At 39.3% G+C, this 19,570-nt stretch overlaps 1 protein-coding gene across 1 annotated transcript; it reads right to left on the bottom strand.

Annotated features, from left to right (window-relative positions):
- Positions 1–1,530: 1,530 nt before the first annotated feature.
- Positions 1,531–17,784, bottom strand: LOC117491214 (gasdermin-E-like). The gene is made up of 10 exons (XM_034141081.1): positions 17,696–17,784; positions 14,153–14,381; positions 13,846–14,038; positions 12,646–12,814; positions 12,183–12,303; positions 9,866–9,991; positions 8,555–8,676; positions 3,681–3,849; positions 3,240–3,310; positions 1,531–2,847 (listed from the first exon to the last, which is right to left on the bottom strand). The coding sequence occupies exons 2-10, from the start codon at positions 14,361–14,363 to the stop codon at positions 2,614–2,616; spliced, it is 1,416 nt and encodes a 471-aa protein (XP_033996972.1). The 5' UTR covers positions 14,364–14,381; positions 17,696–17,784; the 3' UTR covers positions 1,531–2,613.
- Positions 17,785–19,570: the final 1,786 nt, after the last annotated feature.

Below are 19,570 nucleotides of genomic sequence, written 5' to 3'. Positions count from 1 at the left end.
CTAGACTGCAGAAGTATTAGTTTTTTGTTTTTGAGGATGGAACCATTTTCACACACAGATATAGGGAGGCTAGACCTATACAATTGATTTATTATGGTTTATAATTTAATGTCAAGACGAAGAAGAAGAAGAAAAAGATGGCTGAACAACTGTTCAGTGTCAATCCTGTGGAGATCTCCAAAATAATGTTCAGCTTAAGTCTCAGCAAAACTCACAACATTTCTGGAGCCTTGTAGACCCAGAAAACTATAAGAACATTCACCAAGCAGCACTGAAAATGTCTGCTTTATTTGGTTCTGTTCTACATACCTTTGTGAAGCAGCTTTTTCTGACATGAATGAAATCTAAATACAGAACAAGACCGACTGATGAACATTTAAATGACTCTATTAAGTGAACCTAAGTGGGTCCAGCATACACCTCTATGGTGGACTGTATGCAGTGCCATTAATCTCACTAACAAAAGAGTGAAATGCTTGTAAGGTGGTGATTAAGGACACTTATGTGAATGTTCAGTGATGTACTTATTATGTGGGCCATAATAATATGTGAGAAATCTTCGTTTTCTTGGACCTTATTTTTGATAAGCTTTAGGTATTGCAATTTCACACGTGTACAAAAGTATAGCTTAATTCAACTGATGAGGGCTATGTGAATAAATGTAAGCGATGTGATGCAAGTAGCTCTTGGCCACTTTCATTTTTTGAAAGTAGCTCTCAGATGAAGAAAGGTTGGAGACCCCTGGTCTAGACCAACAACAAAGACCACATACTCAATAAGCATATTAATTCAATAGTCTTGAATGAATATGCTTATTGAAAGGCAGGTTTCTTAAAAAACACTGACCAGGTGACACATTTCTTATCCTTAATATCTTGGTTTCTTCTTTTCTAAGGTCCCATTGTTCTGTTATCTAACATAATACACTAGAGTAACATCCCTCTTATTGTTATTTAGTTTCTCTTATATATTTACACATTGATAGTGAGGTACTTTCATAAGCAATGTAAAGTAATCAGGCTACAGTACTTTAATGCTGCAATACTACTGATGACATTTTAAGGTATAAGGAATTGTAACAAAATGTATTTTTAAAGTAATTACCAACCCTACCCATGTGCGTAAAGTTATTATACAATCGTATAAGTTGTGCCACCCTAACAGGTGCAGCAACAGCTCATATTTTGTGCTCTGTGAAAAAAAATACTCTACATCCATGGAAAATACACAGGGCTTTTCTCAATCTGTGTTTCTGTCTGTACTTGTGTTCTTGTGTAACATCCATTTTATTAAAGGGTCTAATCAGCCGTAAGTGGAAACACCTGAGTGGATGTACCATGGTCCATGTGTGAGAATAAAGCATATACCCTTGTACAGAGGTGGCAGATATGGTATACACACAAGAAAATACTTATCGTTCTTTTGCTTGTTACTACTTGAATCCAGACTCACATATGCATGATAAAGAATGTGCTGTGTGGAATCTCAGTAATACAAAAATAAATCTCAGAACAAGCAAAGACTTTTAGTAAAAATAAAATGAATGTTTTATTTATGTTTTATAGCTTTAAATCACAGAGCACAGGGGTTAACCTCTCATGTAAACCATTTATTTCAAATAACTCCAAGAAAGGTAAATATAATTCATAATTTTTCATCAGATTTCTTCATATTGGGGAGATACTAATCATACAATAAAAAGCTTATTCGCCCTATATGTAAGACAAAATAATACACTTTAATAGAGCAATGACATGGACAAAAACATAAAGTAAAACATTCTTCAAAATAGATTACTGTAGTATGGATAAAACATATTTGTGTCCAGTCAACAATCAAAACTAAGAAAGTGGAGAAAAGGCAACGTCAGCTTCATAAAACTTCATAGCTAAAAATCCACATAATCCACAGATGAAAATAAAGAATTGTAATATAAGGTAGCTTTATGTATTCAATGACAGTATTCCAGGGAATGGTAAATATCGTTCATTATAAATAAAATTGTTGAAAAGAACATTTTCATAAGGAGCATTAGCAGCAATAAAATACAGCCCGATTGGAAATAAAAACCTCTGCAATAATATGCATTCGTCTGCAGTTTATCCATATATACTTGTATGCATTTAATACTGCATGCATGTATATATTTGATCAATTTGTATACCCTCCGCATGCATTACATTTAAAATGTTGTTGCTAATTTTAAAATGTTATATCTCATTGATTGACAAGTAAGTGAACAAGAAAATGTACTGTATAAATACAAATATATACAAAGAAATAGTAGTACAGGTTTATGTAAGGTGCCATTAAAGGAAACATCCCCAAAGTGAACATTTATAAACCATGTCTACAACAGTATAGAATTTCATCGCGTAAAATATAGATATATATATCTTTTTTTTTAAATAAAAAAATAAGCGCTTGCTCATAAAATACATTTAAGTAAAAATGTAACGGGAAGATTTGTAGCAATAGTATGAAAATATGAAAAAAATACTATAATAATACAATGATTTCATGCTTAATTTAGAATACACTTTCCAATGAAGAAAGAAATGGAAGGAATATATTTCATACAAAAGAGGAAAGTGCACATGCAGACACTAAGTACTACTTTTGCCCTTTGCACAGCAGAGCCAGTCCCTGTATGCAGAGAGAGAGGATTAATGGGAGCACTCCTGCTTCACTTCCTGTCTCTGACCACAGCCTGTCGATGTCTCTCTTCAGCGCCACGTTAGCGGAGCGGAGCAGCTGCTCTGCCTGCTGGAAGGCCTGGTTTTCCTGCAGGAGGACAGGGAGACACTGGATGGAGAGAGGCTCGCTGTTCTTCTTTAACCTGCACATCTGGAGGGACAGAAATAGAGAAATGGATACATAGGCGGTGGCCGGGTGAGGCTAATATTTGATCAACAAACATGCTTGTTATAAACACTGCAGAAGATGCTGTTATGTTTAACACAGCAATTCTATAAACGTACTGACCAACAATAACCACAGTACAGGAGCTACAGCAGGCTTGTCTAAACAGCAAAGAATGGTCAATGACATCAAAAGAAGAACGAAAATCAAGCAGTACTGCACCCACTAACTTCCTATTATCTAGTTCGCCCTTCCAACAGCTTTCCCCTTTATGGGACAATAAACTAAGATAAGAGGCTCCTAGCTGTAGCTTCATATTGTTATACAAATAACATTTTCATACAACATGAAACAATCTGCAGTACAATTTAACTAACCAATGTGTTGAAGGCCTCCAGAAAATGAGGGCTGCTCTCACTCAAGAGGCTCAGAGTTTCATCAGGCAACTCTGCAAAAAAACAACATATGAAACATGACAAGGTTAACTTTTGACATCATTTGCTTAAAATCACTGTGGGAAAATCAGGTTCAGGTTCAGGTTATTTATTTGTACCCGTAGGTAGATTCTGTTTGCAGAGAAAAAAACAAGGGTTCCATCCTGACACTAAAAACACACAAACAACAGACACATCTCTAATAAAAGTACTAGTAAAAGTACAAGTACAAGTTATACCCTGCTCAACCAAATCTCAAAATATGTTTAAAACATTTTAAGAAGGAAAACACTAGTACAAACATGGACATTCAAAATTCACAATTAAAGAAAAAAAAGAAAAAAAATGGCTTACAGCCCTCTACAGACTCAAGTTTGTCCTCACCTTCCATGGCACTGACCAACAGGTGAGCTGCATTAAGGTGTAAAGGGACGTCAGCAGCACTGTCTGTGCCAAGCAGCTCCAGTATGGCTGACAATAATTTTCTCTGACTCTCTGACAGATCCTCATGCTTGGCCATATCCAGTGTTTCACCACTGCACAACTCGTCCAGCTAAGAGAGACAGGTACAGAGAGGAGAGGAAATAGAAAAAACACGAAAAAGAATAGAGTTGTCCAGTAATGACTCCAAAAACGTAGAAATGAGTGAGCATTTGACAACTTTTGTTACCTTTGAAGTCAACTGTTTATGTCATGTGTTTTGCTTAGATGCCTTACATAATATGTGTGTTTATCTAGGTGTAAGAAGGCTAAGATATTGTCATGTTTTGTTCTACAACATAAAATAATGCTGACTAATTTCCGAGCATTAGCCGCCTTTAGCTTAGCGGTGGTGACGTGCAACCATGCAACCGTGATGTTGATCATAAAAGTGCTGTTAATATGTGGAGTCTTTACTGCTGAAAACAATGTTTAAGTATCATAAACGTGTGTTTGCTGAACATTTTATTTTCTGCAATATTCTAAAATGAAATGGTAAAAAAAAACATCGATTTTTTCAAGGAGGCCTTTGCGATGCTAACATCTGGGTCGGCCTACAAAATGATGTCATCACACGAACACTCTATAACACTGCATACCAGTCCTGTTGCAATTCAAATCCATGTCTGTCCAAAATGTCATCTCCTAATGCTTTAATCCTATTAGACATTTGTATGAAGTTATCATTGAGTTATTGTCATGATTTGAGTTTTGTGTGTTAAGTTTTGGGTTTATTTTTGAAATTCTGTTCTCCCTGTGTCTGGTCTTCTTTCCTGTGTTTGCCCTCCTGTGTCTGATTGTGCCTCATTGTGTTCACCTGTTGCCCTTGTGTTTCTGCCTCCCCTGCCCAGCTGTGTCTTGTCCTGTGATTACCCTTCTGTGTATTTAGCAGAGGTGGGGACTCGAGTCACATGACTTGACTCGAGTCAGACTCGAGTCGCATATTTTTTGACTTGAGACTTGCTTGACTAACATTGATAAAAGACTTGACTTGACTTTGACTTGGTATTCATGACTTGAGACTTGACTTAAGCTTGAGACAGATGACTTGAAAGGACTTGACTGTTTAAAATTAAATATTTGCGTTTGTTTTTGTAGTGAGATATTACGTTTAGTTTTTTCGTTAAAACGTGATTGGGTGATTATAGCGCCGTGCGCGCAAACCTGGCAACCCACTAGACGGCAGGAGTGTCAGTTAACATGGCAGCGGCTAGCGTTACTCCAAAAATAGTGAAGTTTGGATTCAAGGATTATGTTGTCGATGACGCTAATAAGAAGAGAACAGCGGTATGCAGGGTCTGCAGCATAAAGATCAGTGACACGACCACCACAACATCCAACTTCATTCGTCACTACAAAAAAACCCACAGAGAAAGGTGCGTGAATGTGTTGTGTTAGCTAGAAAGCTAACGTTAAGTTTAAGCTACGTTAGACTTGGTTTCAAATCGATTAAGCATTGCAAAGAGAAGACAAAACGGTAAATTAACACTAGAACCGCCAAGGGATTCATTTGTACTAACCCTGATACTGACGGGCTGTCAGGAGAGGGAGAGAGAGAGAGAGGAAAAGAGATGCCTCGTTTATTTCCCCTGTGTTATCAGAAGTTACTGTAAACTGTTGAATAATGTAGTTCATCTACTTTTAGTAGTTTGTTTAAATGTTTTAATTATGTTGTTTTTGTTTGTAGAAGTGCATCATTCCTTGATTTATTGTAAAATGAATCTGAACTTTTTTATCTGTTATGATGATAAACTGAAGCAATTTCTAAATTAACCCAATTAACTGAGTTTTAAATCGTCCTACTTAGTTTATAAGGAAATTATGAAGAGGAACAAATTAAATGATTTGAAAATGATATCTATGTAGGTGCTGATGCTGTTGGCGGTTCTAGTGTTAACAGACATTTAAAGGGCCCATGTCATGGCCATTTCCACTGATCATAATTACATTGTTGAGGTATACTAAAATAGATTTATACTGTGCAATTTTCCAAACTCACATTGGTTTCGCATACAGCATCTCTGTCAAGCATGTGTATTCAGCAGTATTCACTTTCTCCACTAAACGACTCGTTGTAGCTCTTGCCCCCCCCTCCCTGTGAGCCTAGTGTGCTCCGATTGGTCAGCTCGGCCACTCTGTTCTGATTAGTCAACCACCAGAGAGGCTGCGCCCATGTCTAAACGGCTGCTCTCAGCCGAACATCAGTCTTATCATGGCGTCGGTACAGCCGTATATTTTATATACATATATATATTTTTAACTGTTGTTATAGAAGAGTGTGACGGCCCCAGGGCCTTTGTCTTACGATGGGGTGGAGCTGAAGAGGCTAATCAGCGCGATCACGGACACCTGGCCGGAGCCGAGGTGCTAGCCAGCTGCCGGGAGTCACACAGCAGCCTCTCTCTCCCTCCAAGCAGCACAGCAATCCTCTTCCCTGACCACGTATCTCTGCATTTACCACAATAAATGTGCCGTGGTTTTGTAAACTCGTGTATGTCTCCTTGTCTTTCCGTTGTGGCCTACGAGCCGGTCATAACAAAGAGTAAGTTATTTTTACCCGTTATAAACTACTACTGTTTGATGAGAAATCAAATCATGGTTTGCTATATATAGTATTTCCATTAAACTTTATTTTTAGAAATGTACAAAATGAACGTAAATATACATATATACACGGTATATCGTCAATCACTCCCCGTTGTCGGCATCTTGCCTATAGCAGCCGGGGCTTTTTAGGACGAGGCCTCAGTGTGGTAGTCCGGTCCCCGTCATGTATTGTCCGGCAGGATCTGGCTGGACGAAATCAAATGCAAATCACAAAATATTAGAGAAACTTAGTTGTTTTAGATTCGTTAGTAGTAGTTGTGGTAGGAGTGTGGATCTATCTAATCAATCTAATGAACAGCTTGCCAGCTAATATGCTAACCTAGCTTTGTTTACCTTGGTAGCTAACGTTAGCTCGGAGGAACGGCAATTATAATGTAGAGTAATAAAACTACTATGAACAAAAGCTAGTGGTTCATATTAGGCTAGCAATAACGTGTTTATAATTGCAATGTTATACGGGTAGTCTGCTACGTTCGGTCATACATTGTAACGGTCATGAATACATTGTTTTGCGCTAGCATACAGCTAGCCTCGAGCTATACATGCAGTATATGTACTGTCACAATGTACGGTAAATCACCCGGAGTATACTGTATGAGTATTCCGTGTGTGTGACTGCAGACATTCTCCTGCCATGACAAACATGTAAGGCCATCTGCTGACATTGTAGTTGATATATTTAAATGCTAGCAACGTAGCATCACAAAAATGTTTTTCCGACCAAACCTAGCTCTAGCTCTAGCTCCAGCTCCGTGTGTTAGATCGGTTGCATACACGCTACGCCAGCTATAATGTAATTACGTTTCGCGACTGACCGCACGGCAAATCACCCGGAGTATACTGTCAATAGGTATTTTGTGTGTGAATGCAGACATTCTCCTGCTATGAGATACATGTATGCAAGGCCATCTGCTGATATTAGAGTTGATATATGGAAACTCTAGCAACTTAGTTAGCACAGTTAGCACTGTGTCAATGGCTTAGCAGTCCAACACAGTTTACACATTTAAACAGTCTTGTTTGATAAATACACAAATAACAATGCAAACTTACAGGTTGTGTACCCGGATCTTCCCCTGCTCCAAACGGTCCAAACAAGCTGTGCATATCCGGCCTCAAACTGGGCAATGTTTTGGAAGCTTTCGTCTGTGAAATGCCGGTTCTTCGAACCTCTGGAGGAGGAACACGCCGCTGCTGGTGTGGCCATAGCTCTTCGGGATTGGTCCATTTCGTTCCGGGTACCGCATGACATCAGGCGGTACCCGGAACTAAATGGAAGACTCAAATGGGCAGTGACGTATCTCCAACGAGGCGTTTTGGGGAGGTATTTTCTGTGTTAGAGTTTTACTCGCTACAGGGTGTACTTTCAGGGTTTTGACTCTGCACACCGTTTACATGCATAAAAACCTTCATAACACACAAGGGGACGGGTAATAACCGGAAAAGCATGACATGGGAGCTTTAAATTAAATATGTGTAAATGCCATATATGATTTTCTTACCTGGAATTCTGCCTTTTTGAACAGACTTTTTGATTGAGTCCTAGCTATATTGTCTGCAGTTCTAGGGTTAATATTAATCTAATATGATTGTCATCGGTCTAAATTAGATTTCAAATGATTAACTGTGTATGTAATGAAGATCATAGTGTGGGTTGAATCCATTTTCATAACCACTGTCTTTTAACTGATTTAAATGCGGAAACTGGGCTTATTCATCAGAATTTTGTATGACTTGACTTGACTTGACTTGACCTGAGCAATGACTTGACTTGACTTGCTTGACTCTCACCACAGTGACTTGGGACTTGCTTGATACTTGTAGGTCAAGACTTGAGACTTGCTCATGACTTGCACATGTAGGACTTACTCCCACCTCTGGTATTTAGTCTTGTCTTCCCCTGTGCTCCATGTCGGTTCGTTGTATTTTCTCACTCTCCATGTTAGTCACTTACCTCATGCTACCTGTTTTTGATTCACGGTTTTTGTCTTGTTTTTTCATGCCAACAGCTTTGTTTAAATAAAGCTCGCTTTTGTTTTGAAACCCGCTTCCCTTTTTAACTGCATTTGGGTCCTACCTTTTCCTGAATCGTGACAGTTATGGCCAAAATGTGTTTTGGGAGGTCACGGTGAACTCGACCTTTGCCTACCAAAAGTCAGAGTGTCACTCACCGAACACTCAACATGTGACAGGGCAGTTCTGTCCCTCAGAGTCTCTTGGAGTCTCTTGAACAAAGCGTATCGAGTGGACTGGGGGAGCTCTGCCAGAGGAGAAAGATCCATCTCATGTGATCCTGTAAAAAAAGGGAGATACTGTGTCAGGTTTCAAACTGAACACGTCTCATTCTTATGTCTACCTACATACATTATCCACTCGTTTTAATCTCCAAATGTATAAATAGTACTGCAACCTTTTAATTTTGGGATATTCCGCTTTCTTACAAACAGGTACAGAGTTCTTGGTAAACCCCTACTACCACAATTATTGAAGACATTACGCAATTACACTCACAGTTTTCATGACACGTTAAAATGGAAGTAACTCAGTCATGACTTACTTGTAATTCGCCAAAAATAGTATGATTTTTCAACATCATGTATATTTAATGCAGACCCAAACACAGTTGCATAATTAACTCATTCTAAATATTTGTGGTAAGGGTTTGTCCTCTTTAGCTTCTTGCTAGTTGAACTTTTAGTTGGGAATAACTGATAAGTTAGTTTGAGTTGAAAAGTGTGAATTGTCAACTAAAATCTGAGAATAGAAGAAGACTATTTGGCAAACTGTAAAATATTATGTATATATTAGTATAATGGGCTGTACATTTCTGACAATGACAGATATATAAAGACCTACTAGTAATAGTCAGAGTTGGGAAAGAATGTATAACATGTAATCAGAATTATGAAATCAAATTGCAAAAAAAGTGAACTGCAGCCTCATAAACCCAGATTGACTGTGGGAAAAATATGCAATACGATTGAGGTTACTTTGCTAAGGATTTCTATGTAATAGAAAATATATTTCTGTTTAGTCTTCGAAACATGGCAATTTTCTAAAACATTTTCTATTTTAAATAAAGACAGCACATGTAGTTTGTGTCAGTACTGTTTTTTGTAAGGGAAACATGGTTGCCCCAAGGGAAACACTGAATTTGCAAACATTTTTGAGATGTTGAAAGAGAAGAAATGGCAATATTTCAATGTTTTATTTTGAAGTAATCCAAAATCATTTCAAAGTACCCTGACTTGAGCATTGTACTTAAAGTTGAAGTTTTATATTCTGATGCTGGTCAGACCAACCACAATTCCACCCAACATTAAATCCACAGAGCCATCTGCAGCAGAAAAGGGATCTTATTTCCTTTCCATCACTTCCTTAATGTCTGTCATTTTCTCCCAAAATAGAAAGTGTAAATGGAAGCTTATCCATTAAAGTTATTTCCAATTAACTGACTTATTATATATATAAAAAGCACAAACCATTTAGCATCAAAGCTACTTTCTCTGGAAACATGCCGTCCACCCAATCCAAGGAATCCTGGGATGGCCAGGACTCAGGCGAGTCTGCTTCAATGCCTCCTATTGTTCCAGGCCGTAGGCATATATCTACACACAACATCACATAGTCAAAACACAAAATCAGACAATTCACTATTGAATATCAGCCTATGGCAGGGGTCGGCAACCCGCGGCTCTCGAGCCGCATGCAGCTCTTTAAGCCCTCTGCTCTGGCTCCCTTGAGCTTAGACAAAAATAAGAAGGAAATAAAATAAAAGTATTTGTAGGACTATTTAAATGTTGTTGCACGGTTGAAAATGTTTCGTATCCTGTATTTTGAGGTGATACTGTGACACATAAATAAAAAACTAAACGGTTTTAATTAGGTCAACTAAAAGATGCGTCACATCCTGCTACGGTCCCGCACCAGCGCCTTTTCTTGCAGGTGAATAACCTGACCCCCGGCTCGATGAGCGAACTATGGATACATCAAAGAAAATAAAAGTATCGGAGGAACACAGAGGGTTTAATTCTGCGTGGTTAGAGTTATCTGCTTTCACAGCAAACGATGCTGGCTTACCGGTATGTTTGATATGTGGAGAGAAGTTGTCAAAGGTGCTGCAGCCTTTACGTATTGGAGGAAAAACACGGAAGAGGAAGACAGCTGACGATCTTCAGTCATAATTCAATCAGTTAACTCTTTTTAGGGTGCAGCTATATGTTTTATTTATTTCAAAGTGGGTCCATTTTTATTGTATTTATTTTCTTCAAATGTGCAGAGGACTCCCTAAGTGCTGTGTTTAATTTATTTTAAAGTAGGCCTGTGTATATATTTTTTAATTCTCCTTATAAGAGTTCTTTGTTTATTATTAGAGGTAAACAGTTTTATATAATGTAATAAATAATAAATGCAAAATAACTGTAGTTTTTGTCTATGATATAACAATTTATACAACTTTATAAGCTATTAAGCTATCAAATATGTTTTGCGGCTCTAGACAAAAAAAAGTGTTGGAAAAGGGGGCAAAATGGCTCTTTTGGTCAAAAAGGTTGCAGACCCCTGGCCTATGGGATGTTAAAAAATGGACTGATTTATATTAAGTGATGTTTGACTGTGCTTCTCTATACAGTGTAGTATTTACTATATTTGTATTTATTATTATGCATTTAAAAAACAAGGACCATGCAAAAAAAAAACATTAAATTAAAAAAGAGAAGAAATGATTTATGCCAGAGATTTGTAATACTCGCTAACAGACAGCTGTTAAGGATAACATGACCGTTGCTAGGGAGGATCAAGGGACAATGTGCAGTCACTTCAATCAGCGGAAAGAAGTCCGGTCGCCTTAACTTCAACATTAGGTATCATCCATCAAAAAACACCATGGAATACTTTTTGAATATTAACTTTTGTATTTGTGGAGAGCACAAAACGTTGGTTTCAAGATGGCTGAACTGTTCCCAGAAAAGAAAGAGGTTTAAATACAGCGCACTGGACGTCAGAAGAACTACAGAGGTGAGACAGGAAGTAAACACTTAAGAGAGCACAGTATTGGCTCTGGCAGTGTTTAAAGACTGGTTCATGGAAAATAAAACTGTTTTTGTTTTTGCCGCAGATCCAGATGTTGGTACGCAATGGAATGGAATGAATACCATATTTTTTTTTGATATATCTTGTCAAACTAAAGAGAAGTGAAAATGTGATTCACAGTTCCCATTTTCCTAGAACATTTTTGTCACAATGACCCCATTTTTTTTTACACACACACACACACACACACACACACACACACACACACACACACACACACACACACACACACAGACACACACACACACACACACACCATACTTGCCAACCTTGAGACCTCAGAAATCGGGAGCATTTCCAAAACCACCGGGGGGGGGGGGGGGTGCTAGTGGATCGCCGGAGCTGTATTAGATTAACATTAACAAGCTTATTGTAGTTGTAAGTGCACTGCCTTGCGGCCTGTAGCACCATATGTGTGGGCTGGACCTGTATTTTACAGGAAAGGACTGAGCAGAGGGTAGAATTGTCGATTCTTGTTCTGTTTGCTGTGACTATCTTCCTCACCCGCTACCATGGAAACCAAACAATGGTGTAGCTGTATTAAAGTCCGAGTGGAAACAGTCCTGAGTAAATCTGATTTTGTCAGAAATCGGGAGAAATGCGGGAGAAATATGACCCCGGGAGGAAACCGGGAGAGGGCAATGAAATCGGGAGTCTCCCGCGAAAATCGGGAGGGTTGGCAAGTATGACACACACACACACACTCACCATAGCGTCCATCCTTTTTAATGTCCAGTTCCAGGACGCTGTACGCAATAACTGTTCCAGACGGGATCTCCAAGGAGACGTCGCTGTCCGCCTCAATGTTGCTGCTGTTCTTCACACACAACTGAGAATACACACACAGGCCAGGAATTTTAAATTAAAAGGTACTTAAGTGACAATCTTACTGAAAAATAAACAAATATTACATTGCTGTCACTTTATTAAACCATCATTAATAGATACGTCAAACTATTTCTCAAAAGTGTACAACACTTTTGTTAATGATAAAAAAACACTATATATAGTAAATGAAAGGTAATTTATGTATACATAATAATGAAAAAGCATTCATAATCATTAGTTAACTTGATTCATTGTCTAATAATGGCACAGATTACAGTAAAATAAACAATATCAAAAGTTTTATTGAATTCTGAAAATACACACATTCACACTCCACACCCACCTTAGCAGGGCTCCCTAGCAGGCCCACCAGCCCCTGGAAGATGCACTGCTCCCTTTTCTTCTGGGTGATGGAGCAGGGGGTGGTGGTGAGGATCCTCTCCTTCACCACTGCCAGCACCTCCTCTCGCTTCTCCATCTGCTTCACCAGATTATTCTGCATGTCCACCAGCCTGACGCAAAATAAAAACGTGTATGAATTACAATGGCAATGTAGTGTATGTGCGTGGTATTTAGGTGTAATCTATCAGTAATTAGTAGAGAGGTGAAGGCATGACACATTTTTGTAAGCTGGCGGGAATATTAGATTCCAAAGGCTCCTTCGACAAAAGGCAATTGTATTATTGCAGACAATAAGATCTTTGGCAAAGCAACGTTTATGATACTTACATATTTAGTTCAGCAGGATAATCTCCACATATTAACACCACTTTTACGATTTTTGAAGTGTAAATGCAAATTGCTAAAAGTAAATAGCAAAACTATAGCTATAGCTAACGTAAAGGCTATTAGCGAACAAAAACACATCATGTAAACACTGCTACACTAGAGGCGGCTAATGTTGAGCGGGATGACGTTCATTTTATGAAGTTGTTAATAAGACACTTAAAAGCTATAGACATTCATCAGTGGTGTACTTACTGACATATTGTATGTTGGATTTGTAAATCTACTAAGCTTGTATTAACCACAGGCCTTATTTGGGGAATTTAACCCAGAACACATATAAAACATTGAATTCAAGACAAACAACATCACAGTTGCATGGCTTCACTTAACCACCGCTGAGCTAAAGGCGGCTGATGATGTACGTGATGAGTTTTAGTGGTCACTTGTTAACAACCACTGTTTTTATGACACATAGAGGCTTCAGACATTAATCACTGGGGTATTTACTGATGTAATTTATGTTGTAAAACAATATGAGTAAGCCAGAAGTAATAAGGTGCTAACTTATTCCTAGGTCCTGCAGCATGCTATTCACATTAGAAACCAAATCACTAGAACCAAAGACATATCAATTGCAGTGTATTTAAGTAAGATGACACTCTTGAACTCTGTGGTTTGCATGTTACTGGTTTGAGGTGTCAAATGTGTTGTCTAACTACATTGATTCCCCTCATGAATGATAAAGTTGTCACCCTTTCACCTTCTGCTCACTGTCCACAATGTGTGAATCATGAATACGGAAATTATGAATAACCTGCTGCTGGAGTCCCGTAACAGCTTTTTCACATCCAGTTCCTCTTTCAACATCCTGCCAAAACATGATTGGAGCTCGGAGGAGCCGTGGCCCTCCAGTGTTCCACCGACGGGGCCAACCTCGGGGTCCAGCTTCCCGGAGACTGCGTCTCTAAACGTCCCCTTGTAGGTCAGAAAGTCTGTCTCGGACACTCCTGACAACACATGTGATGTTGGATATGTGTGAGGGTAAATGTGTCTTACAATAAGGAGGCATGGAAATACTTGAGCAATTTCTATTCCCTTTTTTTCTGTATATGCAGACTTACCAGGACTTAGCACCTGGCCGCCTTGCAACAAGTCGCTGAGGGTGAAAATTGTGGGTTGGTACTTGGGGCTCTGCCAGAACCAGATGCGTTTGCGTTTGACAACTAGTCCAATAGGAACCAGTTTTTTTGAGTCGTTTACTCGCGACACATGGATGAGGCTTCCTTCAGGGTCAATCTGATGGACGAAGTTGGCAGTGGCTTTGGAAAACATGACTTCTACAAACGAGGGCTGCAGACACATAGAAGAAGAAGAGAAAGATACTTTTAACACTTCAATTTCATTTTCTTAATTTGAAGGCGCTAAGAGTAAGAACAAGGAAATATTCAGAAATCATGTTATTATAAAGTAAAAAGCATTTCTCTTACAAGTTTGTCATTTCATTTTTTACAACACAATGTAATAATCTCTCACCAAAATACAATTGAATACTTGTATTTTCCACTTGTGATTTATATAAATGAATTCCAGATTATTGGGTTTAACTTGATTATATTTTTTAATCCATTGGCCCGCTACTTTTAATACTTCAATTTATGTTGCAAGACGCCGAGAACAAAGACCAGATGAGGAATTTTTCCCCAAATACAAACCACTGTGGGTTATTTCCATAGGTATTATCCCCAGTCTCCCTAAAATAATTGATGCAAGTCCCTATGAAGCCAGGTACTGTGTGGGTGTGTGTGAGGGCCATGTATCCCCACATCACCATGTAACAAACAGTTGGTAGTGACTCACGAAGCCTACAGGAAGTCCCCTGGAAGTTGTCAACAAATTAACATGACCACATAACACCACCCACCCACCCACCCACCCACACACACACACCACACACACACACACACACACACACACAACACACACACACACACACACACACACACACACACACACACACACACACACACACACACACACACACACACACACACACACACACACACACACACACACACACACACACACACACACACACACACACACACACTCGTGGCTCCGATGTCATAGCTTAAATATTTAAAGTAACATGTAATGTAATCAGGCGTAAGCAGGATTTGTGCCGCTAGAGAAGAGAGACACAGAAACGAAAGAAGAAAGTTTGAGCTGCGTCTCCTGTGTTGTTTTAACCAAAAGAATGCAATATTGGCTGGAGGGCAGAAAGAGGCCAGTGAGGGAAACAAATATAAAACAGTTGCTCTAACCCTGAATGAAAAAAAAAATCACCCATCCATCCTCCCATTAGAACAACACAAAACTCCCCTTGACTTAACACATTTTCAGTGTTTGAGTTATTTGCTTTGAATTATTCAAGAGATGTTCTTAAATCAGTGAGGACCTGTCTCTAACCCCAAACTCAAAGTCCAAATGTTTCCCAATTATTTACGTAGTTTCTCATGTTTTGTAGGATGTGGGCCAGGGAAAAATATATTAAAATAAAAATAAGATTTTAATGTGTGAGGAAATTTCTGACAATAAATAGACTGGCATGTAGTAAGGATTCACCATGGTCTGGCTATGTGTGAGCAGTAATGTAAAGATAGCCTAAAGGTTATGGTTCTCAAAATACTTACATTGTCACCATAAAGAAAACAACCAACATTATCCACTCTTATTTCTTTAGTATTATCTATGTTTATCTATAAAAATAACATACATTTACGTTAATGTGACGTCAAAAACTTGACGTGTCTCAATTCGGATATTTTCCATAGTACACTGCCATGTTGTGCACCCTTAACACTTAAAGGTAGGGTAGGTAAGAATGGAGAAACCAGCTCGAGTGCGCTAGAATTTGAAAGTACGCAGCCGAAAAAAATCTGCCCCCTCCTTCAGACTTCCTTACAGAGCCCCTCCTCCAACACACACGTACGCGCACATGACCAATGAGGGCACGAGATAAGTTTGTGCACGAGATGGAAGGCTGACAGGCAGGTAGGCCATCCAGTTATTTTAGCCGGGCCGGCTCAGATGATTGGTCGTGCTTTTTACAGCGCCACGGCTTCCACAGATGACATTTTTGAATGTATTTATTGTCAAAGCATTTAATATATTCATTGCTATCGGGATGTTAAGAGCATTCCATGGAATATAACAAAAAGTGTTTCTGAAGTGAATTACCTACCCTACCTTTAAGCTGGGCGTCAATTTTGACCATGTACTGATGTCTTAAAGGTCACCTATTATGCAACATCCACTTTTTCATGTATTTTATACATAAACATGTGTCCCCTCTGTGGTAACGTGTCTCTTTGGTAGCGCGCGCAACTGAAAGTCTGAGAGGGTGTTCAGGAGGAAGCTGTGGAAGAGCAGAGTGGCGAGTGAGAGCTGTCATCTTCCCTTTACAAGCTTCAAAAATGCCTGCAGCTAATGAGATTGAATATAACCAGGGGTGCACACAACTTTCTCAGTGAGGTACTCAGATGAGTACCTGGTGTCAGTGTTTGGTACTCCAACTTCTGGCGATTGTCAACGGGGTTGCTGTACAGACCGACGTTAACAGCAGCCCTGTCTGTGCACAGCACACGGAGACCGGTGATCTAACCGCCTTCTAGAAAAGCTTGACAAGTACGTCGGTACGCAAATGCGCTTTGTGACACAAGTGACGGTACGCATTTCAGATTGTTGCCGCGCATGCGTACCTGCGTACCAGTTATGTGCACCCCTGAATATAACAATCAAAAATAACAAAATATACACAGCTAGATCAGATCGCGTTCTTTTTAGATGCGACTTTAGAGTAGAGGGGAATTATTGAAACGGGATGTGTACAGTGTTCCGCGCATCCGCTGCTGTCGGGCAGGGCTGTAAAGTGTGGGGGGGGGCAATGGCCCCCTGGCCCCCCTGCTTCCGGCGCCCTTGGCAGGTAGCCTACTAACTCCCCTTCAGCAGCTGCAGATGCCTCAGCAAGTAGTGGCATCTGCAGCTGCAACCGGAAGTGGTCTGCCATTGCTTGCAAATGCCACGAAATGCGCTTCCTCTCTCTCACACCTTTGCCAAATCTCAATATAGGACTTGGGACGCACCTAAACACTAAAAGCTAATCTAAGTTCAGAAGTGTGCAATTTGAGACACAGCAACTACCTTCAATTTGTTGAACTTGAACTGTAGTCCATAAAAGAAAACGTAATAAACAGGGAGTAGAAGAAAGGAAAGTGTTTCATTAGGAATAAACTAATATAAACAAATGGCAAACTAAATACAGTGGTTACTGCTCCTATAACATTCCTGCCACAGTATTTACAAGTGTTACACTCTCACGTGGGCAGGCTATTTCCCGGCAGCCCACTTTGTCTAATTCCAGGCTACATTTGGTGCGCGTGCTTTCACAGTGAGATCAGCTGCGCGGAGCCTTAATTAAGAACGCATGATACGGATTATGAGTGTGAAATCAAAAAATAAAGTGGTACTGAACAGGAAAAACTAAACGAATAGGCACATTGGTGAACCAAATAGACTACACTGAGAATAAAGTCCCTTTTGCTGGTATTCTGTATCTTAAACTACCAAAGATGAAAAACTACTTTGTAAATGAAGTGGTTTCTTACCTCAAATGTACGACCAAATTGTCCAAACGCAGACCAAACTACTCCTGTGGTGTTAGCAGTCACTGTGTTCAGTTATAGCAGCGGCTGAATGCTCGGAGAGAGAGATTGACTCAACAGATATGCACTTCACTGACCACACCCCCTACCACTCTCTCTGGAGTTAATTTGAGCCTAATCATATACACTGTGTTTCAGGACATGAGCAGACTTGCCTCTTGGTTTTTAAATTAAATAAGAATGGAAATACTTTCACAGAATGTCTTATTATGGGATCATTCATGCCTTTTCTGCATTTTGATGACTTTTTGGTTTGTGGTTTGCAAGGTCAGCAGAAGTGGGTTATTACAACACACTGTACGACCATAATGTCATACAACTGGCAGTTTCAGGAAATATATTCAAGTTTATTTTCGAGAAATGTATCAGAAAACACCTGAATGTGTTACTTTGTCAGGGATGAATTATCATATCATCCCATGTATTGTATTCTTATTACTGGTTGCATAATCCTATTTAAATGTATCTACTTACTTTCATTACGCTGCTACTGCTAGGGATATTTTACCATGGTTGTCCACGTATTTGATATTCCCATGCGTTTGCCTACTCCATTTAATATATTGAATAGACTGTCCCTTCGATTTTGTACCACTGTAGATTTCACTGCTGAGTGACAAAATTATTTCTGATTTCACTTTTAATCACACAAATAGCTCACAAAACCACACGCCTATGCAGCAGTGCCACATGGTAACGTTATACTAAAAGAATCGCAGGTTACCTTCTGTAAAAAAACTCGCTTTAGCAACATATGAGAGTGAAATGGATGGCAATCCCCTGTAGGCCTACGTTAAATGGAAATGACATTTGGTGAGATGGCTGTTGATTCCCAGAACTAAAATATGGGGGTTCAGATGATAGTAAATTGATGCAAAGACTGGGGTTAGTCAGAATGGGTGGGCTAATAGCGTTCCAGTGTTGATAAGTAGGGCGCTAACTATCTTTTGCATTTTGTCAGAAGAAGCAGAGGGAGGCTTAGAAACAGCTGTAGCAGCATGTCATGGAACTTTATCTCTACAAACAGCTCTGGATCAGACACAACAACTTGTCTCATGATCTTCATCACTAATGTTAGTTAGTGCCGCAAGATCAAATGATGTAACTTCTGAAGTTCTGTCACATGCTGGGTGCTTCGAGCTACAGCTAGCAGGAGTTGTGTATGTTTCCAACAGCTGGTGGCTCTGCATTTGGCCTTCCATTGTTTTAGCTAACAGCAACAGTATTTATAAGGCTAATGATTTGGATTGTGGTTGTTTGTTTGTTCTTGGTCAGGTGGATGCATTTCATTTGTCCGTTTTAATGCACATGTGTTGTTGTTTGTTGTTTGTTTTGTGATGTAAAACGCTAATAAGTAACCTGCATCATAATTGTGTAATGGCAGCATATTGAGTCTCGTTTTTCTGTAGGATAGTAAGCTGTTACCGCTGGGCGACTGTGACCTTGTTGGTCAGTAGGTGAATAGTATTGCAGTTATAAGCATAGTAACATTTCTATGGTCATCAAAACAAGTATGAAAGTTAAAAGGTCTATAGGTTAAATATTAGCATTCCTTTTCCTGAGCCCCCCGCAGCCCATGTTTAAGAGTTAGGACTGAAGCTGAAGGACTCGCAGTCTATATGCCCAAATTCTACCAATTGCTTGATTCTTGGAAATATATTTTCTACAGATCCAGATTTACTAAGGCCAATTTTCTGACAGTTAATCGAGTGTTTCGATCTTTATAGCTTGTTCTCAGACTGAAATGAGAGTCAGGTCATGTCAGTCAACAACCAGACTTTAAACTGAATTATTGACACAGAAAATATGTTTGAAATA

The sequence above is a fragment of the Trematomus bernacchii genome, unplaced genomic scaffold, assembly GCF_902827165.1.
Source record: "Trematomus bernacchii unplaced genomic scaffold, fTreBer1.1, whole genome shotgun sequence".
NCBI classification, from domain to species: Eukaryota; Metazoa; Chordata; class Actinopteri; order Perciformes; family Nototheniidae; genus Trematomus; species Trematomus bernacchii.
This window is presented reverse-complemented; position numbering and strand designations above follow the sequence as displayed.

Coding starts and splice junctions, on each gene's coding strand:
- LOC117491214 (XM_034141081.1), bottom strand. CDS start 14,363: ATGTTTTCCAAAGCCACTGCCAACTTCGTCCATCAGATTGACCCTGAA. Junction 14,039..14,152: donor CGGCCAGGTGCTAAGTCCTG/GTAAGTCTGCAT, acceptor ATGTGTTGTCAG/GAGTGTCCGAGACAGACTTT. Junction 12,304..12,645: donor TGCTAGGGAGCCCTGCTAAG/GTGGGTGTGGAG, acceptor GTGTATTCTCAG/TTGTGTGTGAAGAACAGCAG.